The 26587-nt window shown below is 38.9% G+C and overlaps 3 protein-coding genes and 1 pseudogene across 3 annotated transcripts; 2 read left to right on the plus strand and 2 right to left on the minus strand.

Annotated features, from left to right (window-relative positions):
• On the minus strand, nt 1-18972 carry LOC122647740 (NADH dehydrogenase [ubiquinone] 1 alpha subcomplex subunit 13-B). The gene is made up of 4 exons (XM_043841073.1): nt 18954-18972; nt 8545-8806; nt 527-598; nt 1-344 (listed from the first exon to the last, which is right to left on the minus strand). Exons 2-4 carry the CDS (start codon nt 8757-8759, stop codon nt 200-202), a joined length of 432 nt encoding a protein of 143 aa, XP_043697008.1. The 5' UTR covers nt 8760-8806; nt 18954-18972; the 3' UTR covers nt 1-199.
• LOC122647739 lies at nt 13556-14598 on the plus strand (annotated as a pseudogene).
• On the plus strand, nt 18883-23291 carry LOC122647738 (phospholipase D Z-like). Its single transcript, XM_043841071.1, has 7 exons — nt 18883-19054; nt 19144-19348; nt 20655-20856; nt 21175-21368; nt 21869-22022; nt 22530-22694; nt 22803-23291. The coding sequence occupies exons 1-7, from the start codon at nt 18895-18897 to the stop codon at nt 23235-23237; spliced, it is 1515 nt and encodes a 504-aa protein (XP_043697006.1). The 5' UTR covers nt 18883-18894; the 3' UTR covers nt 23238-23291.
• A 1240-nt stretch (nt 23292-24531) lies between these two features.
• On the minus strand, nt 24532-26113 carry LOC122647737 (leucine aminopeptidase 2, chloroplastic-like; the record flags this gene model as incomplete). Its single annotated transcript, XM_043841070.1, has 4 exons — nt 24532-24896; nt 25174-25361; nt 25589-25649; nt 25994-26113. Coding segments are annotated over 4 exons (498 nt in total), but the record flags the coding sequence as incomplete, so codon positions are not given.
• Between the last annotated feature and the right edge of the window lie 474 nt (nt 26114-26587).

The following is a 26587-nucleotide window of genomic DNA, read 5'->3' on the forward strand; positions in this document are numbered from 1 at the left end:
AAACATTGAAACTGTCCCAATATTTTATTATCATTCCAAGAGATTTCAGTTCCCCAAACAGGAGAGAAGACCAATAATAAAATGCAAGGAACTTGCTGTGAAAGAGCAAGATTCAATTGTCAACAGTTAAATGACTTATCCACACACCATACACAAAGTTTTCTCTGATGGGAGAAGCAAAGACTTAACATGCCACTTCTCACCAGACATCAGGTCGGAGCTCGCCAGTTGCAGGGGGCATCCATCTCCCAGAATTGTAGACGCTTTCACCAACTTTCCAACCAGGCACATCCTTCATTATCCGGGCTTCCTCCTCTAGATATTTTCTCCACTCCTTAACAAATCTGAAAGGAGACGGAGGCAACAGATTTTGTACAGGTTATGGGACAGAAATGAGATTTTCCAGAAGGGGCACTTATGAAAGTCTAATATTCTCGGATCCAACTCATACATATACCATTTTTGTACTAATTACAGAGGGAAAAGTAAAAGACAAAAAAGAGGCAACTAAAAAAAGGATCTATACCGTTCATCCTCTTCTGCTTGAAGCATGGGCAGTATAGCGCGACGAGCAGCATATTTTTCTTCCTTGATCGCCCTGTGGGAACGAAACAGCCACAACATAAGCATATCCGTGTAACACTACACTATTAAAGGATTAAATTATTGAATACAGACAGCTTAAGTTGTTTAACGATCATTTTAATTTCTTTCTGAAGCAAATACCAACAGAACTCATGTATAAGGAAACCACAATCCATTCCTGCATTTCTGGTAATAAACCTGAAAAGGTAAATATAAAAATAAAAATAGCAAAACAGTTAATGAGGCAAAAGTAATGCAAGGCAACCTCCCACTCCCAGAACATGTTCTTAGGCACCATTATGAAATCAATGAAATGAATCCAAACAGCGATGACATGATTCTCCTCCACATGCAGCTAGCCAGCATCCTCTATGGTGCCGATTGGAGCTCCATTTATCTCTCTGCCGAAAGTAGTGGACTATCCAAGCAGAAACTTGAAGGAAACATCCATGTCTTCACCAACACAAAAGCCACTAATCTGGCTCAGCACTTTGTAGTAGGGAGGTGCACTTCTCTTTATTTGGGTCAACCAGGGGACGAAGTTATAATGGGATTCTGACCACCTAAATGCTAGGGTTTAGAAAACCAAGAGTTTGTATTAGGAACAGATCAGAATTCAAGAGAAAACAAATAACAAATTAAAGAAAGGTCTGATCTGACCAATAATCTGGTCCAAGGCTAATTTTGGACTGAAGAATTATCCAGGTTCTGAACTATGGAAGAATCCTATTGAGGGTAGAACTCTAGAACATAGTTTCAGATAAGCAATTCGATTTCAGAAATTTAGGTATTCAGAATACAACTATTTAATGGATTAAATAGACAAAAATAACAATCACTGAAAAAACAATTATCAGAAATCAGCAACCAGAAAAAAATTAGAAATTCAGAATTTGGAGAACAGATTAGGATTTTTTATAAATTGATGGAAAGATAAGACATGAAACCAGCAAAAAACAAAAAAAACAGAAGCCAGAATATAAAACCAGAACTAGCAAATGAGAGCAGAAACAAAATTTTTAGAAGAGTTTGATCTCAAGTGGGAGACTTGAAAGCGATCAGAAAGTAACTGAAAATGGAACTTTAACTAAGATACCATACACGATTCAAAAATTGTATGCTAACAGAATGGAAAACAACTAAAGAGAACCGTGACTTAATCAGCAAACCAGATTAGAACAATGAAAGAGAAAGGTATGCACAAAGAAGGAATAGAGAATTCTGACCTGTAAGATTGAAGAAAAAGAGAAAAGGAAAGAGAGGGTATGAATCAGGAATCCCACCTGATCCTCTGAGTTGACATCCCACCCAATCAAGTACAGAATCACTGTGACGCCTTTCTGGAATCACCACCAGTTTTCTACTGAATCACCACAGCAGAGAGAGCTCTGAATCATACAGAACCGAAAGGCTGAAGACATTAACCAATTTATCAAATCATGGGGACTGTCAAGCCTTACAATATATTTATAGAACTCTTAAAACGAAACTCAAAATAGGACTGTAGACCTGAGCTGGCAGTGTCTTAGACTGAAAAATAATAATAAAAAAAGACATCTTAACTGAATAGGAAACCCAACATACGCAGGTGCTCTGGAGGAGTCCTAAGCTGACTCAATTACTAAAGAAAAGACAACCCAACAGTTAAGGTACTCAATCCCAATCAGCCAGCTGCTTTGGGAGTTTCCTTGAGTAACTCAACCACTGAATTAAAAAAAAAAAAAGGGGCGTACCCAGTGCACGAGGCTCCCGCCACTGTGGGTCTAGGGAGGGTTATAATGTACGCAGCCTTACCCCTGCTTCCGCAGAGAGGCTGTTTCCAGACTCGAACCCGTGACCACTTGGTCACAATGGAGCAACCTTACCATTGCACCAAGGCCCACACTCAACTACTGAATTAAGAAAGGAAATAAGAAATAAAATAAACCCAGCTAGACCCACAACTGGACCGGACTGGAGAGATTTTTTAACCGTAGGCCTGGTTTGATCCAGAAAACTGGATCAGAGATGAACCATACCAAACTGCATGGGTTATTCTGTTCTTCCTCTTCTTCAGATCTAACTACTGCATCGAGTTAAGATTGCTTAAAAGTTGGAATAGATCAAATACTAAACTGTGTACATTCCATAGTGACACTCCCAAAAATGCAATTCTACATTCGGGGAGTTGGACCGTGTTAGGTACTTGACCAATACACCAAAAGCTCCAAAGCTGATGAAATGCATTAAATCAAGCCCTTTAACCTATTCCATACTAGGCTGTCCAAATCTAGTTCCCACACACTAGATCAAGCCCCATTAGGCACATAACAGACCACTATGCTTCCGAAGCCGTCGTCCTTGGTGGCTCTCACTCTAGGCAATAGGTAGCCCTTTCCCAGTGGTTCCGCTCTGCCCCAGGGTTTCTACCTGGCAGCAGGTAGCCCTTTCTTGACGGCTTTCACTCTACTCTAGATAGCCCTCTTCTAGGTAGTCCTTTCATTGACTTGAACCTGTGACGTGGTGTTTGGTTCTGACACTAAATGTTAGGTACTTGAACGATACGTCAAAAGCTCCAGAGCTGATGGAACGCGTTAAATCAAGCCCTTTATCCTATCACATATTAGGCTAGCCCAATCTAGCGCCCATACATTAGATCTAGGCACATAATGGACCACATTATTGCAAAATAGGAATGTGTACCCAACACACCCTACCATGATCTCAAAACATATTCCCTCCACCTCCATCTTCAAGCTTGGTGGGACAATATTGGGAAAGCAACATGTGATCAGTGTATGCACCCTCCTCTCCAACCAACCCACCCACTCCCATCAATTACGTTTCAGCCAAGTGTAAAGGCAAACCATAAATTTTCACCCCAACAATGGGCTTCAACATTCTAGTCTCTGATAACATGGCCCTTGAACAAACTAATACTCAAACTCAGAAGCAAGGTCACATCACACTAAGATGAGAAAAAGAAGGCAGACTTTGTTCATGTGCATGGCATTTTCCTCTCAGCCTCTTTCCCCCCTTTTTTTGTGGGGGGAGGGGGTCTTAAAAGCAATGATCTCTCTCTCTCTCTCTCTCTGATTTACTGCTGCCAGATTGCCAAACTTTGCAAGGTCAACAGAGGCATTATCGGAAAGCCGCTGCCTTTGTGGTAGCAGACACGGTTGGCCGAAGCCCACCACCATTGCTGCCATAGCCCCCTGGGCTCCATTGTTGAGAGGAAGAAGACTAAGTTTGAATAATAGGAGAATTTTTTCTTAGGATCAAGTTTCCCTTCACCGTGAGTCATTATGGTAGTGGGATAGGCATTATTACGAGGGAGTGGTAGTTTCGACCTTCGTCTAATAAGAGGGAGTAATAATGACCCTAGATGGGTGGGTGAACCCTTCTCCATGGGAGAAGGAAAACTCTCCTTCTAATTATTTTTATGTATTTTTTGAAAACTGCAGTTTTTTACTATAATGGGTTGATTATGAGGCAAAAAAAATTCGAAGCCAGGTGATCATTTTTGCTTCTCTGTCCTAACGTCTCACTAAAGGGGGAGCCCAAAATGGGCTATCTATATTGTGGAGGGACCTTTCTTTTCAGGCTCACTGCTCTATGTCAGCAAAAGACCTCGCACCATCAATATGGAGAGAATCAAAGGTGGCTACATGGAAATTCCCCAAATGGAGAGAAGTCCAAGAAACCACTACACAATTGAGTACTTCACCAAGTACTATTTTCAGCACTTCCAACAGTCTTGAAAGTACTGGCCTCTTCACCAACACGAAGCAATCATTTTTTACCATTCAAAGAGCCAAAATAATTTGTTTCCACTGAGAAACCCACAGACTCATCTAATATCCAATCTTCCCCCCATCTAAATCCCTTTTCTTCTCAACCTAGTACAAACTCAAACCCACCAAATCTTCGAAAAACACAAATCCTACCTCAAGCCATTACCCAATCAAACTACCAGCCTTGATTTAAAAACCTCGAACTCCTAGGGAAAAGACAATGTTTTCTTACACTAGCAACAACAAACAACAACAACAAACTCAGCCTTATCTCAACTTAATGGGGTCGGCTACATGGATCCAAAACAAACAAAGTAGGTAAAACTGAGGACTAGACAAAAAAAGTGGAGTGAAGAGATGGAAAAAGAGGGATGGGAAATGAGATGAAAGGTGAAAAATGGAAAATGACAAATGAACAATGGAAAATAAAAGAAATGTGAAGGATAAAAGTGACAGATAAAAGTAAGAGGAAAGAGGCACACCCCAGCAAGTCAGGAGAATCTAAGATAAATAGTGTCTGCTACATGGATCCTTGGCCTCCAAAAGGCTCTATCCGAGGTCATACACGGTACAAGACCTAGACTATGTATGTCCTTCCTCACAACTTCTCCTATGGTCATTTTAGGCCTGCCCCTTGCTCTTTCAGCTTCTTCAATTGGAATCATATCACTCCTCCTTACTGGGGTGTTCCTAGGCCTCAATTGAACATGACCATACCACCTCAAATGACTCTCTCGGAGCTTGGCATTGATCAGAGCAACTCCTAAGTCAGCTCTGAGACGATCTTTCTTAGTTTATCCTTCCTTGTTTTTCCACACATCCATCTTAACATCCTCACCTCTGTCACACATACCTTCTCGATAAGACACTTCTTAACTACCCAACATTTTGCCCCATACATCATAGCCGGTTGTACAACAGTCCTATAGATTTTTCCTTAAGTTTTAGAGGAATACTTCGGTCATACAACACTTTGGACGCACATCTCAACTTCATCCATCCCACTTTAATTCATTGTGAAATAGTATCTTTTATGTCACCTTCTTTATTTATAGTTGACCCCAAATATCTAAAATGGTCACTTTGCGGTATCCCTCTTTCCTCAATTCGCATCATGTCAATATCCATCATAGTGTGACTAAAAATACACATCAAATACTCAGTCTTCATTCTACTAATCTTAAAACCTCTTATTTCCAAGGTTGATCTCCATAGCTCTAACTTAGCATTAATCTTTGCTTTTGTCTCATCCACCAAAACGATATCATCGGCAAAGAGAATACACCATAGGACCTCGTCTTGAATGCCAATGGTTAGGTCATTCATGATAAGCGCAAAACAATAAGGGCTTAAGGCTGATCCCTAGTGTAGCCCAATCGTAATTGGGAATTCCTTTCCCTGATCTCCCACAAATCTAACACTAGTCACCACGTCTTCATACATATCTTTTATTACGTCCACATATGTACTAAAAACCCCTCTCTTCACTAGAACATGCCAGATTAGATCTCTAGGGACTCGGTCATAGGCTTTTTCTAGGTCAACAAAGACCATATGGAGATCCTTCTTGCTATCTCTATATCTTTCCATTAGCCTCCTCAATAAGTAGATAGCTTCCATCGTGGATCTACCTGGCATAAATCCAAATTGGTTCACAGAGATATGGGTCTCTCTTCTCAAACGGGCTTCAATAACCTTCTCCCAAAGTGTCATAGTGTGACTCATAAGCTTTATACTTCTATAGTTAAAGCAGCTTTGGATATCACCTTTATTTTTGTATATCGAGACTACAATGCTTCTCCTCCATTTATATGGCATCTTCTTTGTGTTCATACTCCTATCAAACAGATTAGTTAACCAATAAACCCCATAACCTCCAAGGGTTTTCCAAACTAATATCAGAATCTCATCTGGGCCTGGAGTCTTGCCTGCTTTCATCTTTCTTAAAGCTTCTTTAACTTCCGCCATACTAACCTTTCTTACATATCTATGACGTGTGGCCCCTTGTTGAATAAAAAAATCGTTCGATTCATTTCTACTCAACCTGTCTCCATTCGTGTACAAGGTTGTAGCCCCTTATAAACTTACATAAAAGACTCAAAAACAGACTCAAACATTAAAGAGGAAAGACCTGACCCAATCCTTAACTAATAAGGTGTCCTAAATTGACTAGGAAAGTGAAATAGTAAAGAAAACAGACTCAAAGCCAATTACATATTCCTACTTTCTAAACTAATGAAGTAAATCCCATTTTCCTACTTTCTACCCATATTGGTCAATTACAAAGTAAACTTGTGGGATCAAAAGCCAAACACCTACATAACCCAACCCAAAGCTTATTTTCAATAAAATAAGCCCTTCAAGTGACTTATCTGCATCACTTACATACATTTATAAAATAGCAAAAAGACAAAATAGAAGTTGAACTAACCTAAGCTTCATACTTGATTCAAACAATAAATTAATAAAAAAATGATAGTATAAATAGATAAACTAACCTTATCTCTTCCAAACTAAATCCCACAAATAGGATAAATTTTATCTAACAAGATAAGTTCCTAACTAATAGTTAATGGGCCCTATTAATACTAACTACCTAATTAAAATACTAATTTCGTGTACCCCGTTTGGACCTATAATTTGGGCCTTATAATTGAGCCAATTACAAATAAAAACACTTAAAACAAAAGCCCATAGCCATATAATATCAAAACAGGTCCAAATAAAAGATTAAACCACATCCAATGGTGATGATCATGCTTCTACATTATGGGAGATTCAAATTGTTGTAGAAGATGCAGATGGAGTCCTTGTTCTTAAGAGGAAGAAAGAGAGTGAGTGGGGATGATCGTTGTGGACGATTTTTCTTGTAAGTTTCTCATAGACAACCAAACAATAATATGAAATTCATTTTCTTTAATCTCACTTCACTTCCCTACACTCTTTTACTATCACACACTGCCTCATGCAGCCTAAGGAAATAGAAAATAGAAAGTCCTTGGACCAAAAAATAGGAACTCTTTTAACAGTGTTTGGAGCTTCTAGAATCAGTCGCACAAAATAGAATCTGAACTGCAATATAAACTTAAAATACACCCATAGGCCTAGAACTACAAGGAAATAGAAACTAGAAACTAAAATACTCCGATATGACTGACAACCCTTCATGAAGGCTTATAAAGTTGGCCTTTTAAGCCAGCAACACCCAAAATAATTAGCCCAAGGCCCAAATATTTCAACAAAAGCTCAAAATAAGGCCCAAACAAGCCCGGATGGACTGGTCTGCCGGCATCAATTAGGCAGTCCAAACCCTTTCTACATCCCCACTGCGCACACAGACACTGAAAACATTAGAGACCTAGATACGGAGCATATAAACATGCTAAAACCAAAATAATTGAAGGGTCTTCAACATCTGTCCAATCCAATATAAAGAATGGAATCATTAAATCAGATTTATTCTCTGATTCTCTCACCACATCTCTGTGGACGGCTATGATGATTCATCAGGTCGGTCAGGGTGGTATAATTCTATCAAATTAAAGGATATAATGGGTTGATTATGGGCCAATGGGAAATTTGTCCAGCTTGGAGTAGAGGTGGCATGAACAACGGGAGCAAAGAGGATTGCGATCTTACAGACTTGGAACAGATGGTGACTTATCTTCCAACAAATGACAGTAGCGGATGGCCGTGGAAACTCTTTATTTTGATTTTTGAAGTGAAATTTTGAACTATTTTACAACTTCTGAAATTGTAAACATTGTCAAGGTAGCTAAGTGTCCAAGTCTCATACAATTTTGATAAATTTATACCAAGTAACTCCATTGAATTCAAAACCAGAACAATAAACACAATGAGAACTTATTATTACAGAAACAGTATTTTGTAGTGTAACTTGTCTAGTTAAGCCAATGAATCTATCAAGCAACAAATCCCAACCCTGAATGACAAACACATTAAATCCTAATTAAAAAAACAAAGAGGCACATAGACCAAGTGTATATTGACGTAAACTGAATATATAATTCCATTTGACCAGACTTCAGGAAACGACTAAAATCTAGGTTTCATAATAACTGGGATCTAAAAGAGCAATCATGTAATGTGTTTCAAACCCTAACATCAATCCAAGATGTATAACAGATATGTATAAGATAGAGAGAGAGAGAAGTAGGTTATACACCTCCTGATCTTGTTGCCTTTGCCAACCTCATACATGCCCCAGCAGAAAGCACCGAGGGTTGTCATGAAGATGGCAACAGCGCTGGGGCCTGTATTGGGAATGCGGCGAGCGTAGCGGACTGGTGGAAAACCGCCAGGCGGGGGTCCGTCCTGGAGGAGAGGCATATCCTTCACGCTCGCCATTCCTGGCTTATTCCTTACCACTGCCTCCGTCATCTTCTCTTCTCAGCTTTTCCACTCAATCACTGATCGCTCTCTACTTCCTCTCTGTGAGTGATCTTCAATTGTATTTCGATCACCTCTCTCTCTCTCTCTCTCTCTCTCTCTCTCTCTCTCGATGCGACTTTTGCTTTTGTGGAGAGAGAAGATGTGGAAAATGATCCTCAACTCCTCAAGTCTCTCCGAGGCAGTTGGAAGCGTACTAGCGCAGCAGTGGAGGGTGTTTTGGTAATTAGGCCTCTGACAATTCCTCGAATTGACAAAAACACCCTTTGACACAGTGGCTGGTTGAGATCACCTATGATAGTTTTCCCTTCTGAAGTTCTCAACATTCCAGCTCAGGGAGCGCCTCTTTCTTACCAATTGGAATTGACGGATCGCATCCAGCACGGGTGGTCCAGGATCTTTGCGTTTTTGCTTCGTATCAAGAGGTACATTTCCCATTGATTATTGGATTGAGATATTACTGCTTTTGTTTTTCTACCATTTTTTTTTAAACTTTGTTAAGTTTGCAGTTTTGGGGGAAAAGGCTTACTCCCTATTTTGATTTTGTTGCTTCTTCATGTTCGTCCGAGATTGACTTGTACCTTTGTACATGGAGTTTATTCTTCCCAAGTAAAATAATACAGAGATTTCAGTTTGATACTATTTTTTCTTCTTCTCTGTTCACTCTCTTATTCTCTTTTTCTTTGAGTTGACACGTTTTAGATGGATTTGTTAACTGAATTGGATTAAGTACGTCCTTTTGCGTGAAAAAACTGAATTAGAGATTGCTAGAAAGGTTTTCGATGAAATGCCTATGCGAACAGTCGTCTCTGTTCTCTCTTATTCTCTTTTCCTTTAGTTGGATTTGCTAACTGAGTTGGATTAAGTATGTCCCTTTGCGTGAAAAAACCGAATTGGAGATTGCTAGAAAGGTTTTCGATGAAATTCCTACGTGAACAGTCGTCTCTGTTCTCTCTCTTATTCTCTTGTCCTTTGAAGGGACGCGTTTTAGATGAATTTTGTTAACTGAATTGGATTAAGTAGGTGCTTCTGTGTGAAAACCGAATTAGAGATTGCTAGAAAGGTTTTCGATGAAATGCCTACACAAACACAGTGTCTTTTGGAAGACTATGGTTTCTGCGTATTCCCAGTGGGAACGTTTGAAGAAGCTCTGAGTTTAGCCTCCTGAATGCATAGATCGGGGATGAAGCTCAATGAGACCACTTTAAGCTCAACAAGACCACTTTTTCTTCTGTTCTAAGTTCTTGTGCTTGTTTAAATCCGTTAAAGGATGGGAAACGGGTTCATGGGCTGATTCTGAAATCTGGATCAGAGAATTTCTACCTTGTAGGGAGCTCTTTATTGTATGTGTATGCTAATTGTTTTGAAATGGAGATGCCAGACATGTGTTTGATGTTCTGCTTGAGAGGAATACCTTGTTCTGGAGTTCAGTTTTTGTGGGTTATGTTCGATGTAATTTAGTGGAGGATGCCTTGCATATATTTAACAAAATTCCTCCCAAGATGTTACTATTGATTTCTTGTTACTCAAGGAGCGAAATGAATGTGATACACTTTAGAATTGTTTTTGTTGATGAGAGTGTCAAAGCCATAGCCCAAATGTGTTTATATGAGATAGTGTTATAAGGGCTTGTGGTAGACTAAGATTTCTAGATAGAGGTAAAGTTGCTCATGGACTTGATATCGGATGTGGATTTGAATCTGATCACTCAATTGATGGTGCACTTTCAATTTTTTCTGTAACTGTGATGCTCTTGAAGATGCAAAAATGGTTTATGACCAATTGGCTAATCCAACTTTAAATGCATAAATACACCAATTGGATGTCTTACATTGATGGGAAGGAGTGAAGGTGCTGAGAGGATATTTAATCAAATAAAGAATCTGGTTTCGTATAATCTGATGATTAAAGGGCATTCAATGAGTTGAGGATTCAAAAAAACCAGAAGTGTTTTTATTAAAGCACATTCCAAACATGTTTCTGTTTCTTTTCTGATTTAGAAACACTTCCTATGTCCTGTTATTAAACTTGTTTCACTCCCACAAAAGTGTTCCTCGAGGGGGGGGGGGAAACACTCTCACCTCAGAAACACTCCCATGGAAAAGTAGTGTTACCAACGGAGATTTTGGGTTGTGATATGAATTGTGAAATGGGCTGATTGTTTTGATCTTAACTTGGTTGTGAAAATTTCCATGACAATCAATGCTAGGTTTTTCCTTTTCTGTTTGGTTTCAGAACAGAGTTGTGAAATGCACGAGCAGGTGTGGACGAAGCGGAAGCGAGAATGCCGGCTTGAGTAACGCAAAATGTTTCTAACCATTTTATTTGGTTCTCCCTTTCATGGGTCCCATTAATTATTAAAATCAGAAAGCTTCTTAATCGAAATTGTTCCCCACTTCCTCAGCTTTAACTGGTTGACTTGATAGTATTTTGTTGTATCTGGTAAATGGCATGTTGTTATTTTTTATTTTTTTGATATGTATGAATATTCGAGTAACAAGGACCATAGTTTAAATACAAGGTTTTATTTAATAAGTGCAGAAGCTTTTTGTATCATATGAGAACCGAGATATGTGCTCATTTGGGTATGCTGGTTATTGGCTTAACACATAACAATTATATCATAAATGTATATGCATGAGTATTTGCATTTTTTGATATAGAACATTTGCTTCAACAAATTAATAGATATCATAGAGAGATGCTATTCTAATGCTGATATCTGATATCCAAGTTCATATCTATTCAAAAATTTCTCTTGGCTGGTCCAAGTTACATTCCCTGCAAAAGTAAAATAAAGGGCATTTGCCTTATATAAATAAATAAATGACATTTGGAAGTATTATCTCCTGCAATAGAATCTTCTTCAGTCTCCTTTAGTGAATCCTTTCTCAATGATCAGTGGCTTCATAACTTCTCTCATTAGGAAATATGTGAGGTCTAAAACTTTAGCAGGCAATTTTGAGAGAAGAGAGTGCAATAGACATCCTTTCTCAATGATCCATGTTGCAGACCCCATTTAGCTTAGATTCTCCTGACTTGTTGGGCTGTGCCTTCTTCCTCTTACTTTCATCTTTCATCGTTTTTTTTATTATTTATTTTCCCTTTTCTCATATCTCATCTCATCCCCCATTCCTATTTTGTTTCCGTACTCTATGTTATTGGATCCATGTAGTCGACCCCATTAAGTTGGGATAAGGCTAAGTTTGTTGTTGTTGTTGTTGTGTAACATTGTCTCTGCAGATAAATGAGCCCCTATGGTTCTTTCCTTTACTAGGGAATATAGAGATCCATAGCTCCAGTGAAATGCAGTGCATTAGGATAGAAAATCTATCATATAAAGATGTTCATCTGTAATTTGCTCCAGAAGAGATGACCAGGGAAGATACTCTCTCTCCTTATGTAGGTTTAATGTGCAAGAGGGAAGTCAAGTCTAGTGATAATCTATATCCTTATTGCTTCTTTTCCAAACAGATCTAGCTCCATTTTCTTGCTCTGTTTCATGTCACATGGATTCTTCCAGAAGATGTGAAGAGACTTTCTTGGTATGAATTCCTTTAGGAAAGGGAAATTTTTATAGCCAGCGTCATTGCAAGCTACATTTTGCTGTGTATGGGGAGAGCGAAATGCAAAACTATTCAAAAATCAATTTGCTGATATTAACTTGGAGGTTATTGATAGAGTTAAGAACGGGGTTGCTAACTAAGTAGCAGCTGATAATCTTCAAGAACAGTCCAGCTGACCCGCTGATTGGGTTATCTTGCTTTTCTCAATGGAAGTGGTGAACAGGTTGCCAATCCTATTGCAGCCCCCACCAGAAGATATGGTTAAGTTGAATTTGGATGAATGCTCTCTAGAAAACCTAGGGCCATCAGGTACTGGGGTATAATAAGAAGATGGGACATTACTGTAGGGCCTTTTCAAGACCATTGGGGATGGAGCTCAACAAGCACACAATTGCTGCCACTAAAAGTTGGAAGGCATTGTTAATCAGGAAAGGTTACTTGTGCTACCATAGAAGGAGATTCAGCAAATGTTGTACAATGGATGTGCAATCCAACAGAAGATCCTTAGTGTCATATTCCTTACATAGAGCTATTTGGTACCTTGCTTCTCAAATGTACACACTTTTTTTTCATAGGCTTCTGTCAACTTCTGTAATTTATTTTGGTTTATTTAAACATTCCTATTCTATTTGTGATTTTTGGTAGCTATTCTCGTCATGGTAGAATCCTATTTCTAGTCCTAGTAGGATTGGGAGTCCTGGTTCTCTTTTTTTTTTTCAAAATATGTAGGCCTCCAGGGAGTATTGAACTCATGACCTCTTAATTGTGAGGTGTTGGTCCTTACCAACTGAGATACCCCCCACCCCAAGGATTTGGGAGTCCTGGTTTCTACAGTACTAAACCCCTTAGTATACAATTTTCATGTATGGGGGAAGACACTTGTATGATATTTTGTTGACTTTTGGATGGTACAAGAACATGTGCTACTTAGTTCGGTTTTTTTGTGAATTTATATCATGGATTCGAGCTTTTATTCGTAGGTTTAATTTAATATGTTGGTGCTATATTCTTTTTTAATATGTTATGAACATTGTGTTTTGGGTTCTAAGGATTAACTTTCTGTTTAGTTTGTGGGGCTTTCAGTTTAATTCTATCATTGTTAGTTTTTTGACCCTTTTTTTTTTTTTTTCAAATTGTTTCGGTAAAATTTCCAAAAAAAAATAACTGAAGCATTCAATGTTGAGAGAGAAAAAAACAGCTTCCAAAACAATTCTTACATATCTTCTTCCCTTAAACAGGTACCGAGCTCAGTTTTGTATTAAATCCTAATTCCACTTGTTCCTGAAGGATGATCCGAAACATGAATGTCTCAAGATTGAAACTTCTGACTTCATCCTTAGAAGCACTTAATCATCAGTTTCTACAACGATGTTCTGTCAGTGGAACAGCAAAAGGTAAAGGAAAGCTCAAGACAGCTGCACCACTGAAACGATCCATCATCCCAAAGAAAAAAGGCGCATCTTCTGGAGGTGGAGGTGGAGGTGGAGGTCGAATGCGTGAAGCCACTGAACACCTTAACAAGATGGTTGATTCATGCATGGATGCTCCAATGCCTATCCGTTATCTGACGCCGAAGCAGAGGGAACGAGAAGCTGAGCGTGAAAAACTGGTCTCATAAGCAAAGAGCGACAACGAGAAATTGATGCTTTGAAGGCTAAGAAAAAGGAAAAAAGTGAGGAGGAATCTCCGATGGTTATTGGGACTCCAGGGTTGGATCTGATTTCATTAGGTCTAGTTGATGCGAAGGAAATTCCGAGGAATGAACTGACTGTTGAAGATGGTCGGCGTCTTGCAAAGGAGTATAGTCGGGTTTTGATGAGGCGGCACCAAGCCCGACAGGCGGCAGAATCAACACTGCTAAGATTGAAGAAAGAGGCAATTGACGCTCTTCGAGAAAATCTCAGAGAAGCTGCACTAGTTCCTGATCTGACACCGTTTCCTGCGAATCGGTTTATGGCGACATTAACACCTCCTATCGAAGGGTATATTGAGAAGATCAAGGAAGCAGCTAAGAAGAACATTGGGAAGGAGAAACTTAGATGATGATGCTAAATGTGTTATTTTTCTTTTCTCATTCTATCCTTTGTCATTTAGTTTCAGGGCTCTGGTTGAGTTTTCTCTGTTTCGTTTTTCTATGGTATTGAGTTGAAATTCTACTTTGAAAATGGATCCCTAAGTTTTCAAACTGATTTACTTGTTTTGCTTCCTGCTTGGAATTATGTGACAGTAGTTTAATTTACTTTATACTTTGCTGAATTTGACTATTTTTGCTTCTTCTTTTTTAACGGACTAGTGTAGCTTATTTCTGAGTCAAAGTTGATGTGGTTCTTTAATTTGTATCTGTTTTTTTTCTTATTTTTTTTGGGACAGCTCAATCAAAAACCAGGATACACTCCCCCACTCGGAACGAAGAGCAGGAAGAGACATTCATTCCTTAGGCTAAGTGATGAGCAACAGGGCTGTTTATCCTATTTATGCAAGAAATGAATTTCATAGAATCAATGAGGGATTGATGTAGTCCAATACGAAAATGATAGAAGCAGGAACAGAGATAGCTAAACACTGGACCCAAAAGACAAACTGCATTGAGAGAAAAAACAAATTGAGGTTGAGAGAGTACCCATCTGCAACAAAAAAAAAAGCTCTTATCATCATGAGTCCAGCACCATAATCTGCTGAAAATGATGTTATCAAAGCTACTATCCATGATTGATTCACTATAACAGTCTCTAGTGAGTGGGGTAATTTTAGAATGGGAGGGGGATCGTTGCCAAGTTGTGTGGCTCCTGCACCAGTGCGGACAGCAATGAGAACCTACGTGGGGACATCCAATGGGGGTGGGGTTTTTCATTTCATTGCTAGGAGGCTGGAGGTCATTTTGCTCTTCTTCTGTCTGGGTGTAGGCTCCACGCAACCTTCTTTTCTCCCTAGGTTAAATACCAAAATTTGTATCAAACAATCACAGGAGAAAATGGCATGGCCTTGTAGGGAACTTTGGAATAGAGATGCTAAGAGCTAGCCGTATGGACGGACATTGGAGCTTTTTGTAGCTGGTTTTAGGATGAACGTTCAATGGCTTGGCTTTGGGAGGTGTTTATCCTTTCGCTGGAGATATATAGAACTATGAAACTTCTTGGTTATATAAATATTAGTAGGAAAGAGTCTCAATTATTAGACTTAGCATATAGCTTATCATGTAAAGCTATGATTTTGCATGGTGGTTGTCCTATTACTATACATCCATTGAGAACAGCTTTTACTTAATTCAGTTTGGACTTTCTTCTCATCAAAAAACTATTAGAGAGTCTTAAGTAGTGTTTGAGGGACACTTCTATAGGTGTATTTAGAAGATAGAACTTGACACCTTTTAATTGCCTCGTCTTATTCCCAAAAGTCCTTTAAGATAGGGGTATAAAAGGATGTTCAAAAATAAGTTGAAAATAACATCATTATGTCATTATCAAACTCATTTTTTTCGAGTATACATGTAAAATAACACTATTATACCCTCTTTGGACTAAAAATTGTGTTACACTAAAAGAGCAAAAAAGTAAGATTACAAATTATTTGACACATTGAGGAGTCTCAATAAGAAAATCCCCCTAAGTAAATCTATAGAAATTATCATTTTGAATATCATGGGTTGCTCATTCGATATAGAACATATGTAATGTAAAGAATCTAATACCATTGCAAAATTTTTTATGTTCTCACATATTCACCATCTTTTAAAGCCGACACTTGCTCACTCACACAAGTTTTTTCGATGTGGGACTAGTAAATCTAGATCATAAAGTTGGGTCATTCGTCGTCCTAATTAATCAGAGTTTTTTTTTTTTTTTGATAGGTACCTATTCTATGAGGGAGAGACGCAAGATGAGAATCAAGAGGCTTGAACCCAAGACCTCCTAGAAGGGTAGGCTCTTACGCTCCACTTCTACCTACTGCACTAGATAGTTGTTCGTGACAAACGGACCACAGTCGATCAGATTTTGGGAGAGGAGAGCAACTCTTCCAATCATTCCCGATCCTTGTTGCCTACTATGATGCACCCTCTGATTTTTAATGTTAATTTACTTACATCCAATGACAAATGGTGGTGCATTTTTCATAAGAATGGCATCTTTAACACTCGTACTGCTGCTAAATTTCTGCTGGGTTCCCCAGGTGCCCAAAATATTATTTATACCTCTTGGTGGAATTTTTTTTGGAAACTCAAAATTCATCCAAAATTTAAGATATTCTTCTGGCGTGTGATACATGCAGGGCTTCCAATCAAGGCTTCTCTTTCCAAATGGACGCCGATCGACCCCACTTGTGCGTTCTGTGGAAATTGCATCGAATCCTATTGGCATCTCTTCCTATTTTGCCACTGGGTCAAGCACATCTGGGTGGCTGGCCCTCTGGGTTTACGCACTGAATTTCTAGTTTATGACTCCATAAGTGATTTTTGTGTTTGGTTCTTTTCCTCCAAAAAACTAGACAAAGTTTATTTTTCTTGACTTTTTGCGGTGTTTATTATTTTTTTTTTTTATGTTTGGTAAAATGCGGTGTTTATTATTACATGCTACTATGTTTGGAATGCCCGGAATAAAGTATTGTTCAATTCAGAAAAACCAAATGCTGAGGAGGTGTTATGCCATGTTTCACGCTGGCTGTCAGAACTGAATTTACAACCCTTCCCTTCCTTACCCAATTCTGAATCTAAGGAGCCTTCTTATTCTTATACATTAAGCTTTTGAGTTGGATATTTCAACATGTGGAACAATTCTGACCATCAAAGTAAAGGCAATGCAGCTTTATGAAGAAACCCATTGTGAATGTGGTGTTGGGACTTAAGAATAACCCCATATTGAAAAATTTTGGGACCTTGGATGCCATCATATACCAGTTGGCCCTCTCCACCTAATAGATTAAGCTTTTGAGCTGGATATTTCAACATGTGGAACAATTCTGACCATCAGAATAAAGGCAATGCAGCTTTATGAAGAAACACATTGTGAACGTGGTGTTGGGACTTGGGAATAACCCCATATTGAAAAAATTTGGGCCCTTAGATGCCATCATATACCAGTTGGCCCTTTCCACCTAATAGATTAAGCTTTTGAGTTGGATATTTCAACATGTGGAACAATTCTGAGAGTAAAGGTAATGCAGCTTTATTACGAGTTCTCCAACCACTTTCTATCAAGGTAGAGAACTGTTGATAGTTAAGAGACACAAATAGATAAATTCTTCAGGCATATATCAAGTTTAAGTACGTGGATTAAACTTTACCCAGAAAGAAGTCAGTTCACTTATTCAGATAAATCACATCTCATCTATTGCTAGGAATTGAAAGTAGTTGGAGTTTCAGAAATAGCAATTAAGAGACAATGAAATTGAACTTGAAGCACAAATCTGGTCTCAACTTGCCTGTTTTAAGACAAATAATCGGCGATCAGCTACAGTTGCTGGAATTATATCACTATACACACGTTTTGCCTCCTCAGCATAGAATTCAATGAAGCAAGAAGCCCCATATGTAACCTGCAAAGTGAGTACACAGGATTATATATATATGCTAAAGATGATGAAAAGACGGATCGAAAACAACTTGCAGGGTAACCAGTCAGAACAAAGTGAATGGGATACCTCTTCCACGGCTTCTTTGAAAGGTTTTCCTTGCTCTAACGTTATAAGTTGCCCTAGCTCTTCTTTATGGGTAATGAGCAACTCAGACCTTCCGCTGAATTTGGAAAAAATAATGAAACCCAGAAAAATCATTAGTGAACTGCTTTAGAGCCTCTAATGCAGCAGATGTTCTATATTCCCCTGGGTTCCACCCTCTTCTTGTCAGAGGCACTAAGGAACCGCATACGATAAAAATTCCACAGAAACTCTCTCTCTCTCTCTCTCTCTTTCTCTCTTTTAGGCACGTATGATGCCAATTGTAGATTTATTTATCTTTCTCTCCTCCTATGATACATGAAACTGTTTCTTAAAGACCTACAGTGTCTTGAAAATTCAGATTTTAAGAAGAGAGTCAGGGACCCTGATCTTCTGTGGCACGCTGCCCATAGCGGTGAGAGCGGCGCAGAGTGTGTCTCGTGTGCAATGACCACCTTACCCCCGCTCGGGCAAGGTGCTAGGCAGGGGGTAAGGCGATCATTGTGCGCACGACACACTCTGCGCCGCTCTCACCGCTATGGGCAGACGCGCCGTAGAGTTGACATGTGATATTGTGATGAGAAGGATAAGAATATATAGTTATGGATGACTGACAAAGCAAGGAGCGCCGGTGTCAACTGCCGGCGTGCATCATGTTTAATTAGAACAGCAAAAATTGCACTAATTCATCAGAACTCTCTCTCTCTCTCTCTCTCTCTCTCTCTCATTCTCATATAATGTGAACAAAGGAATGACAAATTGTCAAAGAAAGCATGCAACACGTACTTGCGAAAGATATGGAGGAATAAACTCTAAAGCCGTCTGAAGATTCGTTTGACTTCTGTATATTTAACAGGATTCGGAAAAGTCCTACTCAAGCTCTTGTCTGTTCTGCTCTGCTCTGCTCTGCTATGGCTTCTCAACTTGTCCTCCTCTTATTCGGCCTTTGCTTATCTCTTCTTCCTCTCACTTCTCTCTCTCAATCAGAACCACAGTGCAAAGCATGGCTGGTCCAATCTATCCCCACCAACATGACCGATCTCCCCCGTGTACCTGGCGTTCTCTCCTCTGGTAATTCTCACTCTTTCTCTCTTTCTCTCTCTCTCTTGATGAGCTTTACTAGTAAACACCAAATCTAACATATCTAACATACATTATAGCGGATGTATTCCGGTGGTTGGCCGGGAACTCAACTCGAGATCTGGACATACTCGCCCAGTATTGGGAGCTCATAGCGCTTCCCAACGATACTCAATCAGGAGACTATGGATACACAGCCACCCAGATGGAGAGCTTCGGAGCTAATGAGGGTCTTCAAGTTTATCAGTCTCTTCAAAACGCTGCTGATCGCAATGTCAATATCAGGTAACAAGGAAAACACATATCCCTTTATTTAAACTCTCTAACCCCAAACAATTTGGGGTTGGGGGGGAAGGGTGGATCTTTATCACCTCCAGTTTGCTGACCGGCCCAGTCCCCAGTTCCTCTAACAAAGGGGGCTGAAATGACCCTCTACCCATGCCCAAACACCCTGCCCGGGTGGGGTCCACCATCCCCTATTAGAGGAACTGGGAACTGGGCCGGCCAGCAAACCGGAGGTGATAATTTTCCGGGAAGGGTAGGGGCACAGTGTCCAGATGGTCCTTTAAATTATTCTCTTTTGCCTATTTTTTTTCTAGGAAAAAAGCCTGGTACACGGCTCCGAGTGTCCAGCATGTGTCATCCTCTCTCCTTTTCTTTTGAAAAAGACCCTCTTGCCCTCATGTATTGCATGATCCATGCAACCAGGCAGCATTTTTTTTTTTCCTTTTCACTATTATGAAATACCACTAAGGCTGTGTTTGGTATGCATTCTTGGAATAGATTTTATGTCTAGAACACACGTGATAAAATAGAGAAGGATCGGCTTTCAGAATGCGTTCTAGACCCAAAATCTATTCTAAAAATGCATATCAAATACAACATAACATAACTTTGTTCGAGGTTGTTCTTATCTATAATATAGACCTGTGTGTGTCTGCCAAATGGCTGGTGGTGATAACTTTATTTTTTTTGTCACCTGTACTTTATGACATAGAGCAAGGCTAGGCCATATGTGAAGTCCAAGCCTGGCCTATTATGTCTCTTGTCAGATGCAGAGCTGAAGGCAGGACTCAAGCACAGGAAAGGCCGGGTTGGGCTGGGTTAGAAATTGCCACCCCTGCTTGAAAGATAAAACAGGGGTTTGCTACCTCCACCTACAGCAGTTTTCAGCTCTTACAAAACTTATAGAAGTTTTATGGTAGTTCATGATTGAAAACTTGGTTGCTTTAGTCTGCTTTGATATAGATTTTTTGGTCTTTGTTTCCAAGTTTTAGTTTCTGATTTTATGCCATTTGCTTGAATGAAGTGAGTTGAAGAGGTTAAGGATTGAGAGAGTATTGGGGCTAGCTAGTACCATAGTCATAATTAAGTTTAGTTACTTGCAACAATGTTAGAGAACTTACTTATGGGTCTTCAAACCTGTGAAAGACCTAGTTTTGGTTGAGAACCAGAAAGGCATGTACCTCAAGCATCCTTCAACGGGTTGAATTGGTTTCTACAACAAATTTTGTACAGAGTATTATCATTCCAGTTAAGATTATGGAACTCATGATTCTGTGTCTTTGTTGTGGGATCAAATGTGTTTCAGGATTTTACAGTACTCTGGGTTTTACCCTGATTATGACAATGAATCAGCAAGCCTTGCTTCAGGGAGACCGAATGTTCAGAACGTTACCTTACCACTAAGTAACTGGTACGGTTCCGGCATTGTCCATGCAAAAGTCTGGATATCAGATAATAAAGACATCTATATTGGATCTGCCAACAATGACTGGAAATCTCTAACTCAGGTAATTTATGTAACTTTTTTCCCCTGGGTACTAGGTGTTATCTGTACATAGAAAGCATATTTTGTCAACTAATGATCTATATGGTCTGTTTAGTTGAATGTGAATCATACTTCAAGAATAAATGTTCTCTTCACTAGTTCATGGGTGCTCTAAGGCAACCATTTTAATGGACTGTCTCTAAATAATGTTATTATTTTGGACTGTGAAGTACAGATGATATATGGTTTAAAAGGTTTAATACACTCCAATACTATTTTCAATAACCAATTTGGATGCCTGATTCCACTATACCAGAGTTAATATTTGTAATACTTGTAGGTCAAAGAACTTGGAATTTATCTTATTGATTGTCCAAGTGTAGCAACAAAGGTGGAGTTATACTTCAGCAACCTGTGGAAGCTTGCATTCCTTAATTCTTCAGTTTATACAAAAACAGTGTGGGATCAGCAGTGGCAGATTGAGAGACTAGTTCCTTGCTGGTCACATTTTATCCCCTTCCAAGAGAGGTGCAGGTATGTTATAGGAAGTTGACTGTGATCATATTGATTTTCCTTTCTTTTTTTTCAAATAAAATAAACTGATTAAGTTTCTGCTCCACTGTTAAAGCATTGGATACAACTTTTACTAATATATAAATCTTATTTTCTGTGTGATCTGCCTGGGTTCATCTCCTATTAAGAAATTTCTTAACTGTTTCTTAGTTAAGAATACTTCAGAAGGATGGGAGATGAACATACACAGATCACAAAGAATATCAGCAAAGCAAGTCTATTTGTACCTAGCATTTGTCATCACAATAGAACTTTGAGCACACATATTCTGGTTTTGTATACATAAGAGGATATATTTCTTCTAGACATCATGGTAGGGCTGAGCTAATCTTCAAGACCAAACTCCATCTAGAGTTATGGACTCAAACCAGCTCTTCCACTACAAGAAAAGAGTGAAAACTCCTGAAAATATATATGTTTAGTAAATATCTAATTTTTCTTCATCTTCTTATTGTTCACAGATCACCACTTCCATATTATGTGGAGACTCCCCATGTAGCAGGCTATCCACCATTGTCAGACCCTTACATGTTTCAAGTTGCAATCACTACTCCTGGTTACACTAATACAACTTCAAGGAATGACACCTGCTATCTCTCCTTTTCTCCTCCAGAGGTAATTTGCAATCTTGTTTGGAAAATGTAAATTGTGTCTTTTAGGCTGTTAAGTTCAGAGATTAAATTAAACCATGCAAAAATTGCCAAAATCAAATTAAGTTATTCAGTGAACCCACAGAACCTTAAGGTAGAGAGATCATTCAAATGACAGGATCCCAACTCCATGCTAATGTACCTTCTTGAATTTCTCTATCATATCTAGTACATTATTATGCCTTGCCTATTTGTAATATATGATAAAAGTCACAAAACTATACTACAATATACAAAAATATACAAGCTTACGTAAGTGAATCCCTCGTATACGGAAAGGTCTCTAAAATCACATTCTGTTTCTGACCAAATTTCCTAGACCCAAGAACTAATCTTCGAAGTATTTCAGTCTTTCAAGTACAAAGATTTAGCCTCTTCTTCACCCCTTATAGATCCAATTCACTTTCAAATCACTTCTAAGCCTTGTCTGTCTGTCGTATTTTATCTTTCCTGAAATGTTCATTCTATGCAGATGTTATTTGGCATGTATCAAGCAGATGAACAAGGATGGGTGGATACAATCAAATCTGTGGGGGTTGGGGCGACTGTTCGAATTAATACCATGGACTGGCTTGGCCAATCTCAATATTTGAATCCAACAATTTTTTGGTCATCCCTTTCATCTGCAATATCTGAGGTATATCACAATTCCCTTTTATCCTGTTTCATAAAAAAAAAAAAAATTATTTCCAGGGGTTCTTATTTAATCAATTCTGCATCTTCTAAAATATTTTCTGGATACAAGGTTGTCTTCTCCAAGCATGCAACAGTCAAGTTAATAGCAGCCTACTGGGCATATTACCTTAATGGCACAGATGAGTACCTGAAGTCTCTCCTATACTCCAATGTCCTCTGTTCATCTTCAAAGTACAACAACTGTGCTGGTAAAGTGGAGATCAAGTATTATATGGTTCCAGGGTACAACATGACTGGGCCAGCCCTGAAGAATGGGAAAAGCACTGGGAATATTTATCCTGATTTCACTAGAGTGAACCATGCAAAATATGTTGTAACTGATGTGAGGGCTCACATTGGAACCAGTAATCTTATATGGGATTACTTCTATACCACTGCAGGTGTGACCTTTGGGACATATAATCCTGCCATTGTCTCACAGCTTCAACAAGTCTTTGATGCAGATTGGAATTCACCTTATGCAACTCCAGTTCAACCATTATAAGAAGATCAAGTTAATTCAAGCAGATACAGATCATGAGTTTCAACTAGCTAAGAATAAACATATCATTTCTCATTTATATGTTCTTAGTTGAATTGATCAATTTCATTTTATTACCATTGAGGGTAATAAATTTCATATATAATGTACTTGTGTATGGAAATTTCCCAATAAATGCAAAGGAGGAAACAACATGAAGAAAAAATATGCTCCGTTTGGTTGCAAGGGAAATGCAAATATTTGCTTGGGAAGTGAAATATTTTTGCACTGGAAAAATCAATTTTGGTGTTCCGTTGTTAAGAAAATGTAAATATTTCCTTGACAAGTGAAACATATTTTACAGGAAATACAAATATTTCTCTTCATTTCATTTTCCTCCACTTCCCTCAAAACCAAACGAAGCTGTGACAAAACAAGGTGAAGAAGGCCGTCTTCCTTACCCTAGCAACCAGTCCCAAACTGTCTGTCCTTGTACTCAAGGAAGATCTGGCAAACTCTATAAGGCCTAATATGTATATGGTCTTCCAGCCGAGGTTAGTAAACCACAATCCAATGGTCTGAATGCTTGAGCACAGTTTAAAAAACCCAAAACATCTATATCCTTTTTCACTTGGAGCACTAATCATCAAGGCCCTTCAAGAATCCGGGCAAGGCTGGACAGAGTTCTATCCAATGCTGAAGCTATCACTACTCTACCCCCACTCTGCAAGCAAGGAGTGCCACGCACAAGCGGAGCGATAACAAAGCAAGGGTGGTCATAGATCAGGCAATCAAACTATAGCGCGTTAGCACCTAGCAAAAAACCAAGCAACAGATGAGCGCAACGCGCAAGACGTCAAAGCGGCCCAGTTCTTTAAGCCTTACTACACTGACAAGCCCCTCATGCAAGCAAGCCATGTAATTAATGAAGCTATAGAGTTACCTTTCTGATTCAAATTGTCTGGATTTGTGCAGAGGAGAGGTAGCCAACCATTGTTATTAGCTGGATGGAGGCCTGAGGGGAACAAAGCTTTATATTAGCCGTACTAGTTAATTTAATTGGGCAAGTAAAAGAGGATCTAGTTTTGGCCAAAAGATAGCAGTTGAGTGAATCGAGAGTGGGAGAAAAGCTTTGAGAAATTCTTAGTAGCCTATTTCCCTTCCAAGAGTGCTTTTGTCATAATCAGACTGAATTACACTTGGAGATTGGTTTTACTCTTTAGATAAGTTCCTATCTGCTGCAACTAATTGACGCGAACACTGGAATCCTGCACTCAAATGATTTTATTTCTGATAGTAGGAGCAGAAAATCAAATTATTCAAACGAGAGCGCTAGATGAACATTGAGAAGCAATTACTAATCACAGTAAGCTCAAAACATGCAATTAACCATCCCAAGCTTTCTCCTCGTCCTCTTCCAACAAATTTCACCAAACAGATATCATTGCAATGAATAAGTCGATCTGCCTCAGTCCACCTGTTGTTTTGAACCATTCCCGTAGCCCTGTTACTTGGAACCATTCACATTAATAAATTAGCAATTTGCCACCGAGACTAAGAAGAGTTTTTCAGAACCCACTCCACCAGAGTTGCGACGCCAAACCCTGTTGCACACTTTTTCTTGTCGTTCCAAACAGGACCAGCCATGTCTATATGCATCCATTGAACTTTCTCGTCCACATACTGAAAAAATTAAAACGTCTGAGTTTCAGAATCAAATCATAATCCTCCGCTGTCTACTATGAATCAATAAATATCTCCAACCGCCGCTTGGGGGAACGGACAGCATTGAACCCCTGGTTAACCCTCCACAAGCCAGATAAATTCAGAACAGAGAAGTCATACTGAATTTTGTTAACTCATGGCATGACCATAGATGTATCACTTGCATGATGACAAGTCCCTTTTCGTATAAGTACTTAGACCATGTTAAATAACAGAGAATAAAACATGTCTATACCTGTTTCAGGAAGAGAGCTGCAGTGATAGCACCGCCTTGACGACCTCCTGTATTCACCATGTCAGCGACCCCTGATTTCATGGACTCCCAATAGCTGTCCTCCAACGGCATTCTCCAGAACTTCTCCCCAGAGACCTCTGAAGCAGCAAAAACCTCCTTTGCCAGATCGTCATTCGGTGTAAAGACTCCTGTTCAAGAATTGAAGTTTTCCAATATAAGTCCTCAGCTTTCAACTATCCAGAAAATTTAGCATTTTCATAGGGAGATTGTTTATAAAGCCACAGTTCACATATGCTTTTGTCATTCTGACAGACTTCACAATCTTCATGTTTATCCGGTCATGTAAATTCTGGACAAGAAAAAAAAAAATATATATATATATATATATATATATATATATGGAGTGTGATTGTACCTGCAATAGAGGGCCCAAGGGCAACTACACAAGCCCCAGTCAATGTTGCCAGATCAACTATCTGAAGATAGCAGTTTTAGGTGTTAGCAATAAATTTAAATTTAAACCTAAGAAAAATCAAAATAACATTTAACGAAGGGGGAATCAGAAAGGCAAATGGTAAAACTTTAAAAGCCCAAATAAATAAAATTAAAGGAGAAAAATTACCATATGCTTTTATAGCACTATCAAAAGAAGCAACTGATGTCTTAATAATTCTAACAAATCGCGCAAAGAATATCTAAACAATTAAATTTTAAAAAAAAATTCCGTCGTTTTCAAATCGAAACTGCATGAATTGCGACCAAGACCAACAGGTGTCATGCTTGTTCTGAGCAACAATGTACAAAATCAAGAAGATCATACCTTCTCTACACCTTGGTTGCACGCATAAACCAAAGCATCTGCAAGGGTGAGTCTGCCTTCAGCATCAGTATTATTGACCTGCCATAAAAAAAAAGATCCAAGAAAGCAGATTTTATCATTAAGTTATAGAATAAATACGTAGAAATAATCCAGATTGTTAAAAAGGCGAGAGGAAATCCCCAAAGAACAAATAAGCTTCCCTCAAAATTTGTTAACAATTGTGGACACAATCCACATGTTTAAGCACCTGCTCATTTAAATTCTGGACAAAATATGGTCCAAAAATTTGGATTATGATGAGGGACAAAGGAGGGGGGAATATGTACAAGTTAATACGGTATCAATTGTGGACAATGTTAATTACAAAGCACACATCCACCAGAAACCAGAAACCGCCAATCGAATTGTTAAGTCGAAAATGCGAGCATTGTTGATGTCATGAAGCATTGACAGCCCACGATGCAACACCAACAGGAGCAGAATCTACAGTGAAATCCAGACCCAAACAAAAAGTTTCTGTTTCATCCGTAAAATTGAAACTGCATCCAAGTTATCATCAATACAAGACCAGTTACCCACACAAAATATTTAACC

The sequence above is a fragment of the Telopea speciosissima genome, unplaced genomic scaffold, assembly GCF_018873765.1.
Source record: "Telopea speciosissima isolate NSW1024214 ecotype Mountain lineage unplaced genomic scaffold, Tspe_v1 Tspe_v1.0131, whole genome shotgun sequence".
NCBI classification, from domain to species: Eukaryota; Viridiplantae; Streptophyta; class Magnoliopsida; order Proteales; family Proteaceae; genus Telopea; species Telopea speciosissima.